Here is a 21,606-nt window from a genome sequence, read left to right as displayed (position 1 = left end):
AAGATCCATGTGGCATTTTGGAAATTTCAAATGCACTCACTCATTTGACTTATAAAGAATATTGGCTCAAGGATTTTATGATGATACTATTCATCTATTAGTGATGAAGAGACAGGATCTGAGCATTTCTTTTAGACAGACTGTTGACTGGCATATCCATGCTTCATTCTGACTATCTCATTGGTAGATAAGCTTTGCTTTATTTCAGGGCAAATATCTCTGTGATTAGAAATGACTTCTTTCTGTCAGAGGTGCAGATCACTCTCTAACCTGTATAGCTAATCTTGATGTATATTCAAAGATAGTTCAACCCTCCCCTTCCTCCTAGACGAGTTCTCTGAGTCTAGCCACCTAGCAGTACAGAGGTGTAAAGTAATACAAGAGAACATAGAATAATGAGAAGGTACAGTTGTGTTCACAAATGTTTTGAATGTTAGGTCTGTTCTATTAGTTCACTGTGGTGATGAAAATGCCCACAGAGTGAGGCATCTTTTTGAAGAAATTGCTCTATGTTCTGTAGAAATGAGCAGGGTAATTTGCCAAATTGCAGTTACATCAGGGGATGCTATAGTACTGTGTCTTTGCAAGAAACATGTGCCTTCTCTGATGTGTTCCATCTGATGTGCTGCATTTTGCCAATCCTGATGCAGCTGTGGGTGCCTATTATGTACAAAGGAAGGAGAAAGAAGGAATATGTCTTTTGGAATTAAATAACTTGACTTGTAAATGATTATTGACTTTTGTTTCTCCAATTTCTGGCTTAGCTAATGTCAGCAAAGTAAATATTTTTTCTGTATTGCAGATTTATGAAAATTGCAATTTGGGTCTTAAACAGAAATTTATTTTGGGAGTTTTGGTTGTTACTTATATGTTAGAGTTGGGGAGGGCCTACAATAAAAGGTAACATATAGGTATTAAGTTGTATTTAGGTATTAGGTTTAGTATCTAGGTTGTATTTGATCTGAGTCTTACAACAGAGAATTAATTGTTTTAACAAAGAACAATTCTTTTAAACCCAACCTTCACTTCATTAAGGATTTATAGAACTTAAAGGAAATGACTGCACCTGAGTTTTGGAGTCACATTGTGAGATGGAGCAAGTCAAAGCACTGGGTATATAAGGTGGCTCTCTCTCCTAGTATTCTGTCTTCCATCCATGGCTGTTTCAAAATCACCCTCACTTTCTAAACTCTGGGTAGAGAGCTGCTTTCCATGAACGGATTGCCTAACAACCTCGTGCCTCCAATTCTCCTAGTTTTTAAATCCAACCAGCTTCAAATCAAGATTTGAAGTATCAATTTCACTCAAAAATCCCAGCTCAGCACATTAGCCATAGAAGCAAGAGGAAACAGTTTGTAAGAAGATCAGAGTGTGTTCCTAACTAATCAGAGAAACAGCAAACCTCTCTATTTTTAAATAATTGCAGAAATTTCCAAATCCAAGAAGGTTGAACAAATACCAGAACATGACATTTTAGTACTCAAAAAGACTTGAAAGACTCAATTTGTTCAACAGATAAACAATCGCAAGTCTGGAGAAGTGGAATGGGCAAATGTGAAAGAGCAAACTACCTGCAATCCTGGACAGGGTCCTGGTTTCTTGATTACTTTCTCTAAATTTGGTATTGTCCCTAGACACTAAAATTCACAGGTGATTTTCCCTACATACACGCTGTAATACCAAGTGTGAGCGTCTCTCTTGTGATTCCTTAATTTTTTCACAATTACAAAATAATTTATCTACTACTCAGGGTCCTGCTAACATCAAGGCAGGATTTAATATAGATTTTTCATTATTACAAAGACTAAGGGAATCTTTAGGGGGTCAGATTATCATGTGACCAAAATGTTTATTCCACAGTAAATTGAGTGTTCTTATTGTTAATATTGTTGCTTAGAAGAAAGCCTCAGCCAAGCCTTCCTCAAATCAGTGGGGAAAAAATACCTTACTTTTAATGTTGCCATGACTAAACAGTTCCAATAGTATATTCCTTGACATTGTACCCTGTTTTCAAGCATTCCTCAATAAGCAGTCCTCAATAATTAGTCATTCATCACAAGCATTCTTTCGAATGGAATAGTTTCACCTTTCCAGGATTTCCCCTCCTACTGATACATGCATACCCACAAGCAATGTTTGGAAGCCCTGAATTCTGCAGTTCAAACTTAGATGAGGAAAATGGATGCTGCCCTTGCATTTGAACCCACAGTAGCATCCCAAAAACCTTCTGGACCAAGTAAGTGAGTGGCTGAGTCCAGAGTCCATTCTAAGGCTTATTAGTTTGCTGAGAAAGCCTAGTAGCTTATAGCAAATAAAAAGAGCATGTACAACTCACTGTACATTGCCTAAATAGTTGTTTGGCATAGCCTGCTGTACCTGAAGAACAGAGAAAGCTCTGCCAATAATTCACCTTATCACAGTCTCTCTTTTTTTTTGTGGCTTGAGTTTACTCTCCCAGACTAGTGAGCTCCAAACACAAAGACTCAGTCTTGAGCATGAAATAATGATTTTCAGTGTTTCAAATAAGCATAGTTCATTAAGTGATGATACAAGCTGAGACACAAGAAGGGAGCATGTTGTGTGATATGCAGTTGAAAACTAGATCAGGATTGTCATGTGTAAGACTTTAAGAAGAACCAACTATTTTTGGTGCTGGAACCATTTCCATGGCTGTTATTGACTGGAGAATATCCATGAAACAATACATGGGAAATCATGAAAACCTCATTTTTACAAATATAGTAAATTGGGAAAGAGCCACTGTTTTTCCTGAATAGCATGAAGAATAACTATCTTTAAGACATAATTCTGACAGCAGGGCCAATGTCTTAAGAGTATGCCAATTACTAGCCCATGTCAATTACGAGCATCTTTGTCACATTTCTATTATTTTAGTAATGTCTCTCCCTGCCAAAAATGAAACATAAACATAAAAAAGAAAAAACTTGACCTGATCACTGTTATTAGAGAATTGAAATGAGGTCTTTTGGGTCCTAAGAACTAAAGAAAGAAATTAATTGATCTTAACTATACATACTTTTGTCCTAGATTTAATGTCAGATTTCTATCAACAGAATCTTAAGGCAATCCAATTAATTCTAACACGTTTAGTGTCACTTTAACAAATACAAGCCACTGTTTGGATAAAACAGGGAACTGAAAATTAAATAAACAAACATGCATTACACTGATAAGGTTATCCACAAAATCAATAAAATTTTGTAGATCTAACCTCCTAGACCTGAAGAATTCCTGAGGAAGCATTTCTTTATAGCACGTAAGCATTCAGGAATTCAGCATATTGCATATTTTCACAGGATTAGTTGACAAACTTTTCTAAATATGTCACTTTGCAAAATGGGATTTCATCAGTTTGAAACAGACTGCTGTTTAACTTTAGCATCCAGTCTTGGGCTGATTTTTTTTTGAAGGACAAGGCATCACCCTTTTTAAATTTTCTCATTCATCTTTCCCTAGAGGTGGTTGTATAAAGTTATTGGATACAGAACTCAAGAGATCTTAGAGCTTCTGTAGAACGTAGCATCTCTCAACATTTCCACATTGTTAAGGATTGTGGAAAGTTGCTAAAGATTGTGGGAGAGTTGCCTGTTCTGTCCTTCTGCCCCGGCCTTAAAGGATCTGGCTAGAGGGAGGCTAGGTAAAACCCATAGACAAGTGTCAAAGTAGAAACAAAACCTCAACATTTGTGTTATTATTTTCAGGATGTAAATATTAGTCTAGAAATTAGATCCCATGGGTACTAAATTCTTGTTTCCAATTTCCTTTTTTTTTCAATATATCAAGGCCTAAATTCTTTTTTTTTTTTTTTTTTGGTCCAGTCGTGGGGCCTGAACTCTGGGCCTGGGCGCTGTCCCTCAGCTCTTCAGCTCAAGGCTAGCACTCTACCACTTGAGCCACAGCGCCACTTCTGGCTTTTTTCTTTTTGCTTATGTGGTGCTGAGGAATTGAACCCATGCATGCCTCATGCATGCAAGGCAAGCGCTCTACCACTGAGCCATCTTCCCAGCCCAAGGCCTAAATTCTTAAAGCATTTGATGAGGTAGTAATTTTTTCCCAAGTGCCTAGTAGTCTCTGGGCAGAATTTTTATCTTTATATCCTAGGAAGTGCCACCATTTTTCAGTAGCAATTCATCTCCACTCCCCAAATTTTTATATTCGAATTTGAGTAGCAATATATCTAAGAACCCAATTCATTACACAATGACTGTTAAAAATATGTAAAGTGGATTGGATGGTCTGATTCTGTTCCCTTAAAATCAGTGTACCTCTTCCTTGTCCCCAAATGCATTGTACAGACAACTTTGTTACCCTTGATAAGGAGGAAAATGGCATTGTGCCCTGTTGATGCATTAAAAAAAATCATTTCACTCAGATTTCTCCATTCTGAATTTTCTTGGACAGTTTTCTGTGTATCTGCCGCTGAATGAGATCCTTAGTGAGAAACTTTGGGAGTGGGGGCGGGGAGATCGGAAGGGGAAACAAAGGAGGAGGCAACAATGCTTGATAAGATATGTACTCATTACCTTGCTCATGTAATTGTAACACCTCTGTACAGCATTTTCACAATAAAAAAAGAAAAAAATTAATGAATTACTTAATGTTGTTAGCTACTAAATTAAAATACTGAAAATGGGCTTTTCCCATTTTTTTTTTATAATGGGCCCATTCTAGGCTCAGAATCAATCCCAGGGAGAGACTTGTATCCTTGTACCCTTCTGAGGGGCTGCCACCAGAGGATTTTATTTAAATTGCCCTCTGAATTCACAGTAATTTGGTATCAGGGAAGAACAAGATCTTTATCAACAAAGGGCTGCCAGAAGCCCCACTGCTTCTTGAGTAGCTGCAATAGATGACTAATGTTACAAGCAACCTCACATTTCAGTTTCTGCTCAGAAAGCTTTTCAGCAAATGTTGGTGGCACGCATCTCAAAGCACAGTAGTTCCATCTGACTTCCATTACTCTTCTTGAGAAGATCAGTTTTGTAACTGGAATCAGAAAAGCAGTCAAAGTAATTGTAACTGGCAATCGGTGACATATAACAATCTTAGCTTGGGAACATATGTTCTGTTATAGCAAAAAAAAACAAAACAAAACAAAAAACCCTTCCTCTAATTCTAGAACACATATTTCCCCAGAGCTAGAAGAGATTGTAGAAAAGGCCTGGTGCTTCCATCCATAAAACTCTGCTAGCCCTACAAAGTAGTTGTTTTCCCTTAGGGACACATTGCTCATCACCTTCCAAGAACACCTATTCTTTTTTTGTTTGTTTGTTTTATTCTGACCATTTGAATGCCTCTTTGAATTAGAAATGGAATTCCTCTCTCTGTATTTAAATCCTTCAGAATTGAAAAGATAAATCTTCACATACTCTAAGGGCAGCTCTCATCCCCAACTTCTAATCTTCCTTTGTTACTTTTATATGTAGTCCCTTTCTCATATAGAACAGCTTTGATTTCCTCAATCACTCTGCCGCTCTTCCCTAAAAGAAGCTCAATTTACTTATCTAGCTCTTAAAGGAATTAAGATAGAGGAAAATTAAGCTTTAAATCAGAAATAGAGCTCTCCTATTTACTAAATGTTGGAAAGTTATTCCTTTTGTCAGGAGAATTAGAAAACATGAATAAAAGACATTTCAAATCAGACAATAAGCAAGATAAGCAATAGCAAATGATATTATTACGGCTCATAAAAGTAGTATAAAGGGCTGTCAAGGCTTCCCACATGATCAGGATAGATGTGAGTGTTTTATGGTGGAAAAAAGACAGAGTATGTTCAGGAATGGAAGTGGTTCTAACTAGAATAGCCATGTTTTCCAATGGGAGCAGGTCAGTCTCTACAGGATGGAAGCTAGAATGAGTCTAGAGAAATACTAAGCCTTGTAAGCTTAATGCTGTTTAGAGTTTGGGTCTTATTTGAAGTGTGACAAAAAGCTTTTGCTAGGTTCAAAGAAATGAAGTTACAGTCTCTGAAATGGATGGAGAGAAGGCTACAGAAGACAAAATAGAAGTGAGACAGTGGGTAGAGAACAATTTTCATAATCCAGAAAGAAATACATAGGGAAGCAATACTCTGCAGAGAATAAGACAGAGATGGAGCAAGCAGACAGAGTGCCTAGGATTAAACCCAACCTCACCAATTTAGGCAACTGAATTAAACAAGTTCTTTTTCCTGCCTCTTCACCTGATGCTTCTTTTGTGAAAAGATAATCAATACAAGACTTTCACATGGCTGTGTTGTGATGAATAAAAAGAGTTGATATGTATGTTACCTGATAGCTAAATCTTCAATTAATTATAACTATGGCATACTCTATTTTATATAACATTTTCAGAGTTGGGCATTCCTTTATTTGCTTTTGGTCTGAAAATGGGCAAGAACATGAGTGAGGAATGTCATCAGAATTATTCCTTCACAAACATTTTTTTTCTCATGCAACAGGGAAAACAGAGGACCCGTGAGAGAAAAGGCATGCTATGAACCATCTGTTGTATTTTCCATTCTTTGATAATCTACCTTATCATGCTGTAAAGACTTGACATTTTGAATGTGGCATTTTTTTTAACAAGATGATCCTTATAGGACCTATTCTTAATCTTGTTTAAAATCCAAACCTCAGTATAGTGTGACTCATGTGAATGTGACTCTAAATTCCACAAGAGTGTGGAATAATATCAGAGCATTGGCATTAGGGCATAGCCAAACTGTTTCCTCTTGTGATATGTCCACCTACTTCAATAATACTCCTTGTTTTACAGGCATCCCAGGAAGTGACTATGTGAATGCCAACTACATAGATGGCTACAGGAAGCAAAATGCTTATATTGCAACACAGGGATCTCTTCCTGAAACATTTGGGGACTTTTGGAGAATGATATGGGAGCAACGGAGTGCCACGATTGTCATGATGACAAAATTAGAAGAAAGATCCAGGGTAAGAATAAGTATCCATCCCTTCAAATATTTTTCCAGATAGTCTTTGTGCTGTCTATTGTATTCTTTTCAGAATGTCACCAGTCTCTAATTTTATTTTATGTACAGTAATTGTGACTGAACAGCAACAATTCTGATTAAAACATTTTTAATACCCTTCTGGGAGGGGTGAGTGTGGTGAAGATATATGCATATAAGATGCCTATGGATGCCTCCCAGGGGACAGAGGACAGAGATAAGAGAGGATCTAATTCAAGATCAGCCTAGGAAAAAGTTCACAAGATCCTATTTCAACCACTCAGCTGAGTAAGGTCAGGTATAGGTAACAGGATTGTGATCTGAGGTTGACCCTGGGCAAAATAAGATGCAAGATTCAAGTAGAACAACTAACGCAGAATGGACTGGGTTGTGTGCGGCTTACGTGGTAGAGCAGCTGCCTAGCAAGCAAGGTAGTCTTATTTTCAAACCCTGAACTAAAACAAAACAAACAACCAAAACACCTCTATAAAGTATGGCTTGTTAGGGGTGCTTGCATGTAATCTCATCATTTAGCAAGATAAGACAGGAGAATTGCAAATTCAAGGCCAGTTTGTATTACATAGCAATACATTGTCTCAAAAAAAAACCCAAATGTAAAAATTCTGAGTCCTTTCAAAAAGGAAATTTTCCCACATTAGGAAAGTTGTCAGGAAAAGTCAGTAGTATTCAAGGACATGGTTTGAGAAAATAAATAGTAACTTGAACCTTTTCTTAAACTTCACATTGAATAAGAATCTGAGAATTTTGGGGAAAATCCCCTTCAATATGGGCTTTTCACCATTTTCTTTCTTACAATCTGCAGTTTAAGATCTAAAATTGTATAATAGAGGATGTTAGTTCAAATTTTTCAAATTAACATAAATTAATTTAGGGCTGCCAGAAAAAAAATGATGTGGCTTAACACTTGACATAAATGTGTAGAGGACATTTCACTAGTTTACATTTCTCTGGAAAGGAATAGATTTCAATGGCAAGTCATTGCTTCTTAAGGAAGGAGTTTTATTCGTCATATGGGTCTAATATTATGGTGCATGGCATATTAGTAAAGTGCTCTTGATATGGAAAACTAAAACATAATGCCTAAGTAGTGTGCCTTTTTCTCAGTATGTGGGCAAGTTTTGTAACCATGGGATAAAAATCAATCTTTAACCTTGGGTATGGAACCAACTAGTAACAGTCTGTCACTGAAGTGTAGGCTCATTCAAAGTGGGGTTTGAGGTCACAGTAAGAGTGTATTTCACAATGGTCTCAACAAGGAGAGGGAGAAAGAAGCCAAGACCTCGTTCTTCACTTAGGAGCTCTGAGATCCTGAAGTGTTCCTCTAAGCTCAACACTAGTAGTGCCTCTTGGCCCAGATATATGTGTGTGGAAGCGCAAAGGCTGCTCAGAGGCTTTATAAGGAAAAGGCTAACAAAAGGGAAGAGATTAAAAGCTCCTACACAGGTGGAAAATGAAATGGTGTGCCATGCAGCTGGGTTAGTAAGTCAATGAGAGTTCTCACCTGTGTGAATTCTGTACCAATGGTAAAACACTGTTTAACATGAGCTCATAAGACAATACTGATGACTCTGAAGACAAACCTTTGTTTCATAGTTTGTGTTCAAACTCCCATCAAAGGGTACAAATAGGTCCATCATTGATTTGTATAGCAAGCACTTTCTTTCACTACGTTCCTGGACCCCAGTAAACCTCAGATATAACAGTTAATAATGACAGAAGTGTCTAACACATAGCATAGTGATATTTCACCAAAACCCTGTGAGAAAAATGTGACTATGATCTTCACTTGGTGTATGTACACCAAGACCCAGAGAGTTGCAGAAGGTCATTTGAGGTCATTCAGTTTACCAAGGTCAGAGATAGGAATTGAAGACAGACAGTCTGGCTCCAGAACACAGGTGCTTCCCTCGCCTGCTAACACTCCTATGAAGCAGAGACAGCTGAACTATTATATTACGGCATGTATGTAAATCCAACCTACCCGGTCTGCTTTGCCTAAAGATACCAGCTGGTAACAAGCAGTCATTTGCAAAGGCTGTTTTCAGTAAAACACACATTTTATCTTGACACTGCAGGCCTTCATTAAACTGCACAGAAACTTGTTTTTGAAATAACCAAATGAAATTCTGCCCCCTTTCTCCCTAATTGCTTCTAATAATAAAGTTAGTTCTAACTGGCCCCACTGCCTCTGCGACATCTGATGGTAATGAACAGTTCTTGTGACTTAAATACCTGCAGTTTATCTTTCTGTTGCAGACTACCTTGCCACCCCCACCCCCTTCTCACACAGAAGAACTTATTTGGAAGTTACTAAATGAACCTTTGTTTGCTTCCTTCATTAATTACTCCTTGCTTTCTCAAGTTCACTTTCTCCTTTGTTAAATGGCCTAAGGAGACCAATTAAAATGCTGTCTTGTGATTTTTATTCTGTGGTGGTGAAGCCTGTATCCAAACTTGTGATGACCTGCATTAGCCAATAGGCAGTGGGGGAACCTCAGTCCTTGTCAGGCTGAAGGTACCAATAAATGCTGACCCCAACCCCAAAGCCCTTTGCTCCCCATTCTTGGTAAGAATGTACACATGTCATGGGTAGATTTAACAAAGCATTTTATGTCTCAGATGATTGCATCTGTTTGTCTTTCTTCCTCCCTTATATCCACCCTCCTCCCTTGCCCTTTTCCTTGTCCAATTGCTCTTTTTACCCAGAGAAGCGAGAAGAAAGAGGAAAGCATTTCTGGATTCTCAAACAAGAATTTGGATTGAATTTCACTATAAAAATAGTGTCATAAATAGTGGTTAGTTGTTACTGAAATCTATAGCTCCATACTTCAGGAATGTTGTGGGCTCTGTGGGCTGACCTGAATACTCAAGTGAATTCTCAATTCCCAGCCACTAACTTCAAAGCAGACATTTGAACTAGGCTGGCTCCACCGAGGAGCTGCCTGGAGTCTCCCTCATAAAGAAAGGTAGTCCAGGTAGTTTAAACCAATCATCTCCTCAAGGGCTAATGCTTGCATTGCCATTATTTATTTTAAGGATCTGGTCTTCAAAATAATATTCATCACCTGATATGTGAAAAAGTGTGTGTGTGTGTGTGTGTGTGTGTGTGTGTGTGTGTGTATGCGTGCTTGAGTGTGCATCTCAACACTTGTATGAATGAGAAGTATATTAGAATACCCGGTGACTACAGATTTAAGGTGAGAAATAGAGAAGGAAAAAGAATGGGAAAATAGTATGAAGTTAATAGCATCATATGACTAGAATGAATGGAGATAACCACCATTGGAGAAAAGCACAGTCAAGAATATACACAGTTCTAAATAGAAGGACTTGGCAATCAAATGTCTTCACTCAGAACTACACTTTATTCTGCCTAGACAGATGCCAGTGAGCACATAACACAGCCTCTCAAAATCTTATTCTTCCCTTTTGGGTTAATATGGGTATTGACTAAGATAATAAATGGGGCAAGTTCTCAAATATTGTTTTGTTAACAAGTTGTTGGCTAATTTACAAGTTCACTTTCCCCTCCAATTGGCCTCAAAACAATTCTACTTTTGTTCCCAAGTGAACTAAACTTGTTTCTCTGTAGATTCCGTTCCCAAATCCCAAGCAACTTCACAGAGCCCCTGCATATGATAAATTTTGTCCATTATTCTGAGTCCAGACTAGCCATAAAGTCTGGTCAAGAAGAAAGTGGATCTCAGACCAGAGTTCTTTTGTACTTACTTTTCTCCAGGACATAGTCTCCAGAATGCAGAACCTGGCACCAAAAACTTGTTAATCCAGCTGCAAATACACCATCATATGACATTCTGGCTGCTACTTTCACTGCAATTCTATCTTGAATCAATACAATAAGAAAATAATGAGTAATGTAGATTTTGTGACATGTAGTGATAATTGGCACTAGAGATGATACATTCTCAGCACCACGTTTCCTTTTGGTTTACTTTTTCCTTCCCTCCACACTCCCTTTATTGTTTACGTATGGTGCTAAGGAAGTTGTCACTTAGAACTAGCCTCTGTTTCTACCTTACAGTTTGGTCCCAGCCCTCTTAACTCTCTCATTGGGGTCTGACCTTAAAAATCAGTGTTTGTAATCTTTCCTCACTCAGGACAGGTCACTGAAATAAAAGCCCGCTAAGTTCAAAAGAACAGGTAATACAAACTTCAGAGGCCTTTAGAGAACTTCAAGTTCTCTGTCTTTGAATGGCTGAAGAAGCCCTTACTAGTGTTAAAAGTGACTTCGGACTGACTACAGTCATTTCAAAGTTTATGTTCTTTGATTTTCAAATTCGGTCACTCTCCCTCAACAGTGAAAGAATTCTCCACTTAGAATAATTGTATTCATAAACTGCTTTGTTAAATGCTACTCCTTTATACAACTACTTAAAGATAAAAAAATGAAAATAAATCAATGAAATTGGCTTTCCATGGTAAAAATATTTGAGAGTATTTGCATGGTGAATATATTCAGTTATCAACCCTGAAAAGAAAACTATGAGCTGAATATTTTATATGAGCTAAAGGATAAAAAGAATATAAAAAACAATCCTTGCTGCAGAGTTTGAAAGTAAAGTATTATTGCTGCCTGAAACATATAAATCACTGCAAAGCCATTGTAGAATGTGATATAAGATCCTGTTGGTGGGTTTCTCCATAGTTTCCATATGACTTGCCAAATCCTCTCGAGTTCTGCCTCATTCATTGATTCTCTAGCAAGTCATTCCCGTGCCCTAGAATGTGGTCTCTAATTGTTTCCATGTTTCATAACATGCCAATAAGCTCATGGATTGGTCTGGGCAACCACACAGAGGGAAGGAAAAAGTTTGGAAAAAATGAAACACTGGGAGGAGAGTAAAATGTATGCAGCTGGGATTTCCACCCCAAGGATGTTATTTGTGGGTGACTAAGTAAATGGTTGGCAGCCTCTCTTAAAGAACTACAGTCTCTGAGGTAAGATTTGCCAAGCTGAATCCTGGCCCAGGAAGCTCCATGATTTAGAGGGTGATTGTCCACCTGTATGTTTTCCTCTCATCTATCTACTTTAGCTGTTTCTCTTCAACTTTGAATTGATCTTGAGGTGTGTAATATACAAGGAATGTGGAAGCCTGCTGCTTGGCAAATGCTTTGCTAGATGCTGAAATATTGAGCCAAGGTTTGAGGTGGTCTGTCTTACACTGTCTTCTGCCTGCCTTCATCACAATGCTCATAGTTGAAATTGTTGGCCACACTATCCTTCAATCCTTAGAGTGGGAATTGTTAGGTTTTAGCAGTTCATGTGGCTAGAATTAGTGCTGTAATTGTTGGAGATGAGGCCAGACATTCTGATACACAACAAATGGGACATGGTTTGTGTGTGTGTGTGTGTGTGTGTGTGTGTGTGTGTGTGTGTATGTGTGTGTGTGTGTGTTGCTATTAAGGCTTGAACTGAGGACCTGCTGCTTTTGCTTAGTTTTTTCACTAACGGCTGGTGCTCTAACACTGTGCCATACCTCCATTTCCAGCTTCTTGGATGGGCTGGCTTCACACTGTAATCCTCAGATCTCTGCTTCCAAAGTAGCTAGAATTACTAGGTACTAGTCCTGTTGGTTTGTTCTGAAAACCGGAAATGTAGGGCTAAACACAAGGAATTCCATACTTGATTTTTAAATTATCTATATTGCATTTTCTATTTTAAAATAGAAAATCATGTCAGCCGGTTGGTTGCATCATGTGCAATCTAGAACAGCTCAAATGTTTTCTGTATCATGACCTGATGATTTCTTATGCCAGAAAGGAGAAAATCCCTGGACCACTAAAATTTATTGTTTGGGCTAGAGAATAGAAGTTGGTTTGTGTCAAGTCCAAAAAGTCTGAGGATGTGTGATTTGTCTGTGTTGATAGTTTGCCAAATTTGAATACCAAAATTTGACTTCTGGCCAATTGAATTCCACATACTCTCCCTGCCCTGCAATGTCACCTTTGCAAACTTCCCCTGAAAATGTCAGAATGAGGGCTGGGAAAGTGGCTCAGTGGTAGAGTGCTTGCCTGGCATGCATGAGGCCCTGGGTTCAATTCCTTAGCACCACATAAACAGAAAAAACCATAAGTGGTGCTGTGGCTCAAGTGGTAGAGTGCTTGCCTTGAGCTGAAGAGCTGAGGGACAGCGCCCAGGCCCAGAGTTCAGGCCCCATGACTGGCAAAAAAAAAAAAAAAATGTCAGAATGAGATGGACTTCCATTCACAATTTGCTCTGTGGCTAACAGAGCAAGAACCAGCAAAAAACCAAATATTCTGGTCCAATATTTTCTTATTTTCTGTAAAACAAATCTTGAAATTCTTTTCAGACTGCGAGGTTCTTTCAGGTTAAAATTTGACAGAATCACGTTGAAGATTATAAATGGCAGTGTTATTGTTTCCAGTGTTGCTATCATATTTTGGAAAGCCCAGACTTGGCCAGTAGCAGACCAGTTCTTGGCCTCTCTGGTTTGTTAAGGTTCGGTAAGTTTAATGGAGAGCAAATTATTTCCAAATGCCAGGTCTGTGTCCTTTTTCCAAATAGAACTGGAAGCACCAAAGTCCTTGAACATTTAATTTCTCCAACTGCAGCCTAAAGGCCTGCCTATCTAGGGCAACAGAAACTGCTTTTTCCTTAAGCAACTTCAGGAACATCAGCACCAACATTGCCTTTGGAGGCTGCATGATGTATGGGATTGTTTTGAAATGGTGGATCTTTAATGTAAACAGGACACTGGCAACCGAAAGACTGATACTTACGTTGGCAACCTAAAGGATGTTTGGGTCCTTATCTAGCAAGTTCCATGCCCTTGGTTTTCTTTTGTCAGCAGACACAGTGTCAGATAAAAGAAAAAGAATCCCACCAGATTTTTACTGCCTATATAGCCTCCCCAATTCTCCTACATTCCTACCCCTGGATTCTTTCAACATCATCACCTTCCTCATATATTCTACTTAGAAAAGGAGCCTATTGAGTTTGGCACAAAGCATTTATGCTCAGGCTGTGTTAAAATTTATGATGACTCATACAAAGCCCTGTTTTTCTTCCCTACGTTTGTGTCTGTGTTACTCCAAGATACAGCAGGTCACCCCTATGGGATTTTTGTATGTATTTGTGTGTATGTGGGCATGTGTGTGTCTCATTACTGGGGCTTGGGCACTGTCCTTTACCTTTTAAGCTCTTGCACTTTGAGCCAGAGCTTCCCTTCTGTCGTTTTGCTGGTTAACTTGAGATAAGAGTCTCACAGACTTTCTTGTCCAGGTTGGCTTTGAATTGCAATCCTCATCTCTCAGCCTTCTGACTAAATATAATTACAGCCATGAGCCACCAGTGCCTGTACTGTTTTTAGAAGTGCAAATTAATCTCTGTTCTCCAATAGCACAGTGTACTTTTTAAAAAAAATCTGTCAGCAGAATTCCAAGGAAGGTTGGAAGGTTGGTGCTCTTTCGACATACATTAATTAGTTGTTACCAAGTTGGAATGCATCTGTCCTGTCTGGTATATATTGTCTTTGTATAAAAACATTAAGTTACTTAATGATGTTGGTTGGATAATGATGATGCTGGAATATGTCTTAATAAAAGACAGCCACTGGCCAACCAAGGCAGTAACTACCCTCTGGTTAATAGCAAAGTGCCACCAGTGGTGGAAACACAATGATGGTCAGTTTAATGGAAGAACTTATTAGAAAAAATCAGGTTAGCTTCCCTCATATCAATTTCTGGCAGACACATCAAACTAAAAGAGAATAATTTTTGAGTTAAGACATTGATACACACACACATATGCACATGTATATGTGTGTGTATCAGAAGTTATAACCTGTATAAATTAATACCTCACATATATAATTTTTTCTGTCCACTACAATTCTTCCTGACATTTATCTATGACTTTTTTTAACTTTCTTTTCAACATATTGGTAATTGTTTACCACACATAACTACTCCTTATAGAAGAATCTTGATTCTTAAATCCTGAGATGAAGCTGCTAAACATAGATTTACAGTTCATTTTGATGACATGTATGGTAACCTACAGATTACTAATGTCTTAAGACCCTTCTTTTGCTAAATAATATGGCCTTAGACAGACTTCTCCAAATATGGTGTGACAAATGCACTCTTTAGATCAGGGCTGCTGCAGTGGGTATTCTAATGCTTTACCATGAGTCTTTATTAAAGTGAAATGAGGCAACTTAAAAATAACCCAACCAGTCCTAGACCACAGTATGATTGTTAATCTTGTTGCCTTTGCTGAATGTATATAATGTTCCAGGTACTCTAAGGAAAGCCATATAGGAGTCAAGGTGGCTTACAGTGAGAACATTTCCTTAAAGTGCAATGGGCACACCTATTTCATGTGTGTTCTACTGCATGTGGCCAACGGTAAGGTTTTGTTTCAAATGCATTCAAACAGGATCCATCATATCATCAACTTACTTTTGATATTTTGATGTGAAAACAGTAAATGAATGAATTTTACAGTACAAATTTTAATTCAGTAGCAGGCAGCTCACTCCTCCCATAATTATATAATAATGAAGCCTCCACCTAAAGGTGGTGACTTTAGTGATAAAAGGAAACAGTTCTCCCACATGCAGCCCCAAGTCTGAATTATCTCTGAGTTAGGCCTCAAGTAAAGCTGCTCAATGACATTTCTAAAGTACAACCTGGGTAATAGGTTCTGCTGTGGGTATTTTTCACCTCTCAATCTATTACAATTTCTTACCAACAACTGGGATTTTGGAGGACAATTAAGGGGTTATTGTGAATTTCACACTTGCTTGAAGAAGCAGTAGGTTTAACTACACCTCCAGACTTAGTCATTAAGACTGATGGATTGGGGACAGGAATTGTCTCATTTCAAACCACACCTGCCAACACCTTGCCCTGCACAAATCTTGGATCAATAACGGCTGAGATAAATAACATTCTCCCTTTTTCAGAATAGTTTATAATAACCACACTCACAAAAGGCAAGAATACAATTTCATAATCAATGAGGGTTACTTACTGCTTGTTGAATGCTGATTAATGCTAGCCATCGAATCACTTGTTTTAAGTACATCATTTTCCATCCTTACAATATTCGTGTAACATCAGTGATGTTGTTCCTAATTTACAAGTGAAGTCTATAAGTTTGTTCCTGGAAATAGAGATGAAGATTTCACCCCACCCAGTGAGAGAACACCTGCCTGTCCACAAATCAATACTAAAGCCACTTGTGGCTCTCTCAAAATCAAATCGAATTAGGATTTTATTCAGTAGCTACTTATAGTTCTGACATGCTCCAAGGGGACTGCCTTCGTTCTTCATCTCTCACACTCAGTTTCAGGGAAGAAGACTAACAAACAGTAACTCTCCCTAGAAATACTTTATAAAATGTGTCCTCCAGAAAACAAGATGGGAGATAGGCTATTGTTACAGCTGAATGTTTCTGGAGAGTAAAGTAGAGCTAGTTAACTTACATCAGCTAAGTAGAAAAAAATCATTTCTGTTTGTCTCTGTTCTTTTCTCATTGTACCTCATACTTGCTCTCTACTACTGATAGAAGTTGATCTTTGTATAGCTAAGGATGAAAATGTCAGTAAATGTGACTGTGTAATGTAGCCCTGTAAAATAAGATGAGCCTGTAATAACCTGTGGGGGCCCGATAATCAGCGGGGCCCAATAGTCAGCGTGGCCCCATGGTCCAGCCTGCTGGAGGGAGTGGGTCACGTAGCCTCCCAGACAGAGCAGGGCATTGAGGGGCTGACATCACTGCCACACAGGTCATGCAGCCAGAAGGGGGTGGGACATGCCACCAAAAGGGGGCGGGGCGTGCTACTGGAGGGGGCGGAGTGTCGAGCCCCACGTGGTGAGCTGCCTATTGGGATTGGACAGGGGGCAGCATGGGGGAGGAGCATGAATGGCCCTTTGAAACCATTCGTGGGGGAGGGGCTCAGCCTATCAGGGTATCTATAGGCTGCTTGCTATAAGGCCCCAAGAGGGAGGTTAGGGGGAAAACAGTCCAGAGGAGACGGGGAGTCCTGAGGAGAAGAGACTAAGGGAAAAACCAGAGTTCTGAGGGGAGTAGAGGAGAGGAGAGAATAGGGGAAAGCCTGCTGGAGCAGAGCAGGGCAGGGCAAGCCTCGAGAGGCCATTTGGGGCCTCTTCAAAGGGCCATTTGGGACCTAGTGGACCTCATCTGGAGGCCATTTGGGGCCTCCCTCTAGAAAGGCCTGTGGAGAGGCGCCTCCAGGAGCAGGGCAGGCCTGTGGAGAATGGAGAGGCCTGCAGAGAAGGAGGAAGGGGAGAAAGGGAAAAGCCTTCTCCTTTGGACATGTGGAACTTTGGAGCTTTGGAGGTCTGAGGATTGGAGGTTTGCAGACCAACAAAAGTGGGGTGGGGGTGGTGAGAGCTGCCTATTGGAGGCTTGGAGGTTTGGTGGTTGAGGCTGCCCTTGGTTCTGGGTATCTAGCCCAGGACAAGGTAGTCACAGGACCCCTTTATGTTGTAAATAGTGTAAATAAACTTCTTTTGTTCACCTCTCACTTTGCCTCCATGGATTGTCTCAGTCTCCGGAGGTCCTAAGTAGCCCTGAACAGGCTACTCAGAGAATGAATTGGAGAAAGGCAAGGCTGAGGTCTGACTCAAAGGAAGCATGTATCACTTACTCTTCGGAGGGTGGGGAGAAGGACATCTGATCTCACTGCGGCATGCCATATGCGGGCATCAGGATATCTAGTTTTCATATGCTCTCTTTGAGGAATATTCCTGTCAAGAAAGGGCAATCATTAGCTATGTTTTCTAAAAAAAAAAAATGTTGCTCCTATTTGTTGCACTTTAAATGTTCATTTTTGGTAAAGAATAAAGTTACAACACATTTAAATTGAGTACAAATGTAACAGTATATTATTTAAGCTGAATATAAAAGCATTATTTCTTCTCTGAAATGCAAATTTTTACAGCATTTACTCCTAGTAAGGTTTTCTGATTCTGTTTGTGTTTCGGTTGTTTTTGTTTTTCTGAAAGCGTGTGTCTCAATGACAGCTACAGTTTCTAACTTTTTACTAAAGTTCGAAAATAATTCGTATGAATTTAATCTTTTCTGCCTCAGAAGAATGGGGCAGATTTATGGATAGAGAATTATTAAGCAATGGGGTGACTTTTTCCCTAAAAGTTACATGAGGATTGAACTTCTATTTCTTTAACTCTTTTCTTTTCTTTTTTTAATTATCAAGGTACTGTACAGAGGGGTTACAATTACATAAGTAATAAGTACATTTCATGTCAAACTTGTTACCCCTTCCCTCATTTTTCTCTTCCTTTTTTTTCTTAGCCAGTTCTATTTAATGCAAAGTGATGTGATAGGTCATTTGCATACATCACAGCAAAAACTGCCCTTATGGGATTGTGTCAGTTTTTTGAATATGGTTGTTGTCCAACTGAAACTTCAATAATTCTTGAACTCAGCACATCAATAGCATCCTCTTGAATATTGTAATAGGCAACCTACAAGGTAACCATTCGCTTATTGCAGTGAGACATTCATGTAATGCTTTTTCACGTTTTAAAGAAAGACATTTGGCATAGTTTTTGTGATTATCTTTCCATTTGAATTATTACTGCCTAGGTCTTATTGGTTGCTTTCAAGTGTCAGCCTTTGCTAAACATGTCAGACATGAAAGCATGTAGATGTCCTAAAGCCTGATCCTACTGCTGTATCAGTAATGAGTGTGCAAAAATGGCCTCCTTTGCATTTTGTCTTTGAGTTTAGAGTATGTTAGAAATAAAACACACTGTTCTGTGCATAAGAGGAATATCATTAGAAACATGATGTTTGTGTGATGTCATAGGGGCTAGACATGAAAGCAAACCCAACAGCTGCAGTTTCTACCTTTCTGCATAAATGTTCAGAAAATGCTCCTCTCCTTTCTCGTGTTAAGAAACTTCGATGATGAGACCTAACTTTTTAAATTTTTTCTTTTTTCTTTTGTTGGTCATGGGGCTTGAACTCGGCCCAGGCGGTGTCCCTGCGCTCTTCAGCTCAAGGTGACCACTCTTGAGCCATCGCATCACTTCCAGTTTTCTGGTAGGCTATTGGAGATAAGAGTCTCACAGACTTTCCTGCTTGGGTTGGTTTTGAATCTCAATCCTCTGATCTCTGCCTCCTTAGTAGCTAGGATTACAGGTGTGAGCCACTGACACCCAGCCAAAGACCTCTAACTTTTTAGAAGGTCCAGTATCTATACAGAAAACACAAGAGAATTCAAAGGAGCTGAGGGCATCACCATGCAGGATGCTGCAGATACTGATATAAATATAAAAGCAAATGATTACCTAATAATTCTATTCACTGAAGTGAAAATTCTAGTGTCAATGATGATAATCTTACATTGTTTTTGTTTCGATCCAAAGATTATACTTTTGATATTTTTGTGTATGCATCATGATATAAAATATGACTAGCAGCTTTCATTGCCAAGAAGAAAAAAAAAACATTTCATTTGATTTCAGTTAAATAAAATCACTTCTAGCTTAGCTCATGTTTGTAAATCCTAGCTGAGGATCGCAGTTTGAAACCAGCCCAGGCAGAAAAGTCCCCATGAGTTTCTTATCTACAATTAACCACCCAAAAACCGGAAATGGAGCTGTGGCTCAAAGTGGTAGAGCACTAGCCTTGAGCACAAAGAGCTTAGGGACAGTGCCCAGGCCCTGAGTTCAAGCCCTATTACTGCAAAAAAAAAATCACTTCTATTTTTCTTTTAATCTGAGAAAGAAAGGTTAAATATATTCTGATCTATGGTATTATTAAAGTATTAATGTTGGTTTATCATTTTCCATTAGGCTTTTTAAGACCATTAGACACATATAGTAAATTCAAATCTTATTGAAGGCTTGGAATTATTATTTGTTCCATGTTAAACTAATAGAGTTGAATGCTTTATGTGCTTTTGTACCACTCCACATCAAAACTGTAGATTATTCTTCTCAAATGAATGAAATTTAAATTATTTAAACTTGGACTTCTTGAATATGACCCTCTGAGGCTGTTTTTAAAACAACAGACAGATCTTTTCCTCCTAGACATTACAAGTTTAATTTGATTTGGATACAAAACCATTTGTCTTTTTTTTCCTAAAAAAATAAGCTTGTGGTGTTTATTATCTTTTGATAGTTTTTCAAATTATTTCTACTTTTCTTTACCCAAACATATTTGGAAATTGTGTTCATTTGAGATGAAATAGCTTGGGCTTTTTCTGTCTTGATAGATAGACAATTAACTATCTCCATAAAGTTTAATCTTTCTAATGTGAATCATAATAGGTGTCCAAGATCACATTTGTGGGTTTTCCCCCAAGTACTCTGACGTATCAAATACCCCTTTCCTTATGTTACCCAACAACAGCCTGAAACTTATTTTTCTTCAGCAAACCTGAATCTGTTAATGCTTAATATTTTTACCGGTTTGAAAAATGTGGTTTATATTGGCATCAGTGTAGTCATTTGCATTTATTGGGATAACAAGAATGCATGCCAGGAAAAGATAAACACAAAATGAAATACAGAAAATCTGTTTGCCTTCAGCAGCAACCAGGAGAAAGCTACTATAAAGATTGACAAACAGCTGACTTTAATGTGTCACTTGTTTCTTGTAGGTGAAGTGTGACCAATATTGGCCCAGCCGAGGCACAGAGACCCATGGACTGGTCCAAGTGACACTGCTAGATACAGTGGAGCTGGCCACATATTGTGTTCGAACATTTGCACTTTACAAGGTTTGCCTTTTGTCTTTGTTTTCTCTTTTCTTTCCCTGTACATTATTTAAAGAACACTCCTTTTGAGAAATCAAACCTTTTAAGCCTTCACTTAAATCTTGATCCTGTTGGAAACAGTGAAGAAGGAAATAATTCTTCCCATGATGACCCAACCATTTTTCTCCTAGTCTGGTGATTTATCAGCAGATATGAAACTTGTACTCTGAACACAAGTTTCAGCAAATGAAGAATAGATGAAGAAGAACTAGTTCTTTCTGGGGAAAAAAAATAGAGAGCAGGAATGCCCCTGATAGTTAAACCTGAACAAGGGAATGCTTCACACCTAAGAATTTTATCTTCTGGGGAAAAATGCTGGTTACTTCAGACTTGCTTTGGGTTTGTCTTCCCAAAGATCGTGTCTCCTCAAAGATACCAGGGAAGAAGATGTTCACATAGCACCTTTTGGGGTTACCCCTTCTATCGTTCTCATCTGAGGTAAGGAACACAGACTTTGTCTCTATTCCTGTGTCACAGAATGGCTCAAGTGAGAAGAGAGAAGTGAGACAATTCCAGTTCACCGCCTGGCCTGACCATGGCGTTCCAGAGCACCCCACGCCTTTCTTAGCTTTCTTACGGAGAGTCAAAACCTGTAACCCTCCTGATGCAGGACCCATGGTTGTGCACTGCAGGTAAGAACCATCGAGAAACTCAGTCTATTTATACTCAGAAGGCTTCTGAATAGAAAGAAAGCTCAATTAATTCTATTTGGATGTCCAATGTTGATTTTCTGGGGCAGTAAATACTTTCCTAAATTACACAGGTCAATTTGGTCAAGGAGTTTTATGCTGATGTCAGGCATAAGGCCTGTGA

At 38.7% G+C, this 21,606-nt stretch overlaps 1 protein-coding gene across 8 annotated transcripts in view; it reads left to right on the top strand.

The window, feature by feature from the left end:
• Ptprd (protein tyrosine phosphatase, receptor type, D) overlaps positions 1-21,606 on the top strand; it is a 515,048-nt gene that overhangs the window by 436,741 nt on the left and 56,701 nt on the right. For all 8 annotated transcript variants that reach the window (XR_001175444.1, XM_013026394.1, XM_013026400.1 and 5 more), the window contains 3 exons: positions 6,778-6,953; positions 20,638-20,757; positions 21,271-21,425. Coding sequence is in view for 7 of the 8 variants with exons in the window: in XM_013026394.1 (XP_012881848.1) it covers positions 6,778-6,953; positions 20,638-20,757; positions 21,271-21,425 (451 nt within the window). In the remaining variant the exon portion in view is untranslated. The remainder of the gene's footprint in view (positions 1-6,777; positions 6,954-20,637; positions 20,758-21,270; positions 21,426-21,606) is intronic.

The sequence above is a fragment of the Dipodomys ordii genome, unplaced genomic scaffold, assembly GCF_000151885.1.
Source record: "Dipodomys ordii isolate 6190 unplaced genomic scaffold, Dord_2.0 Scaffold93, whole genome shotgun sequence".
NCBI lineage: Eukaryota > Metazoa > Chordata > Mammalia > Rodentia > Heteromyidae > Dipodomys > Dipodomys ordii.
The sequence above is the reverse complement of the archived record's forward strand: the minus strand, read 5'-3'. Positions and strand labels throughout refer to the sequence as shown.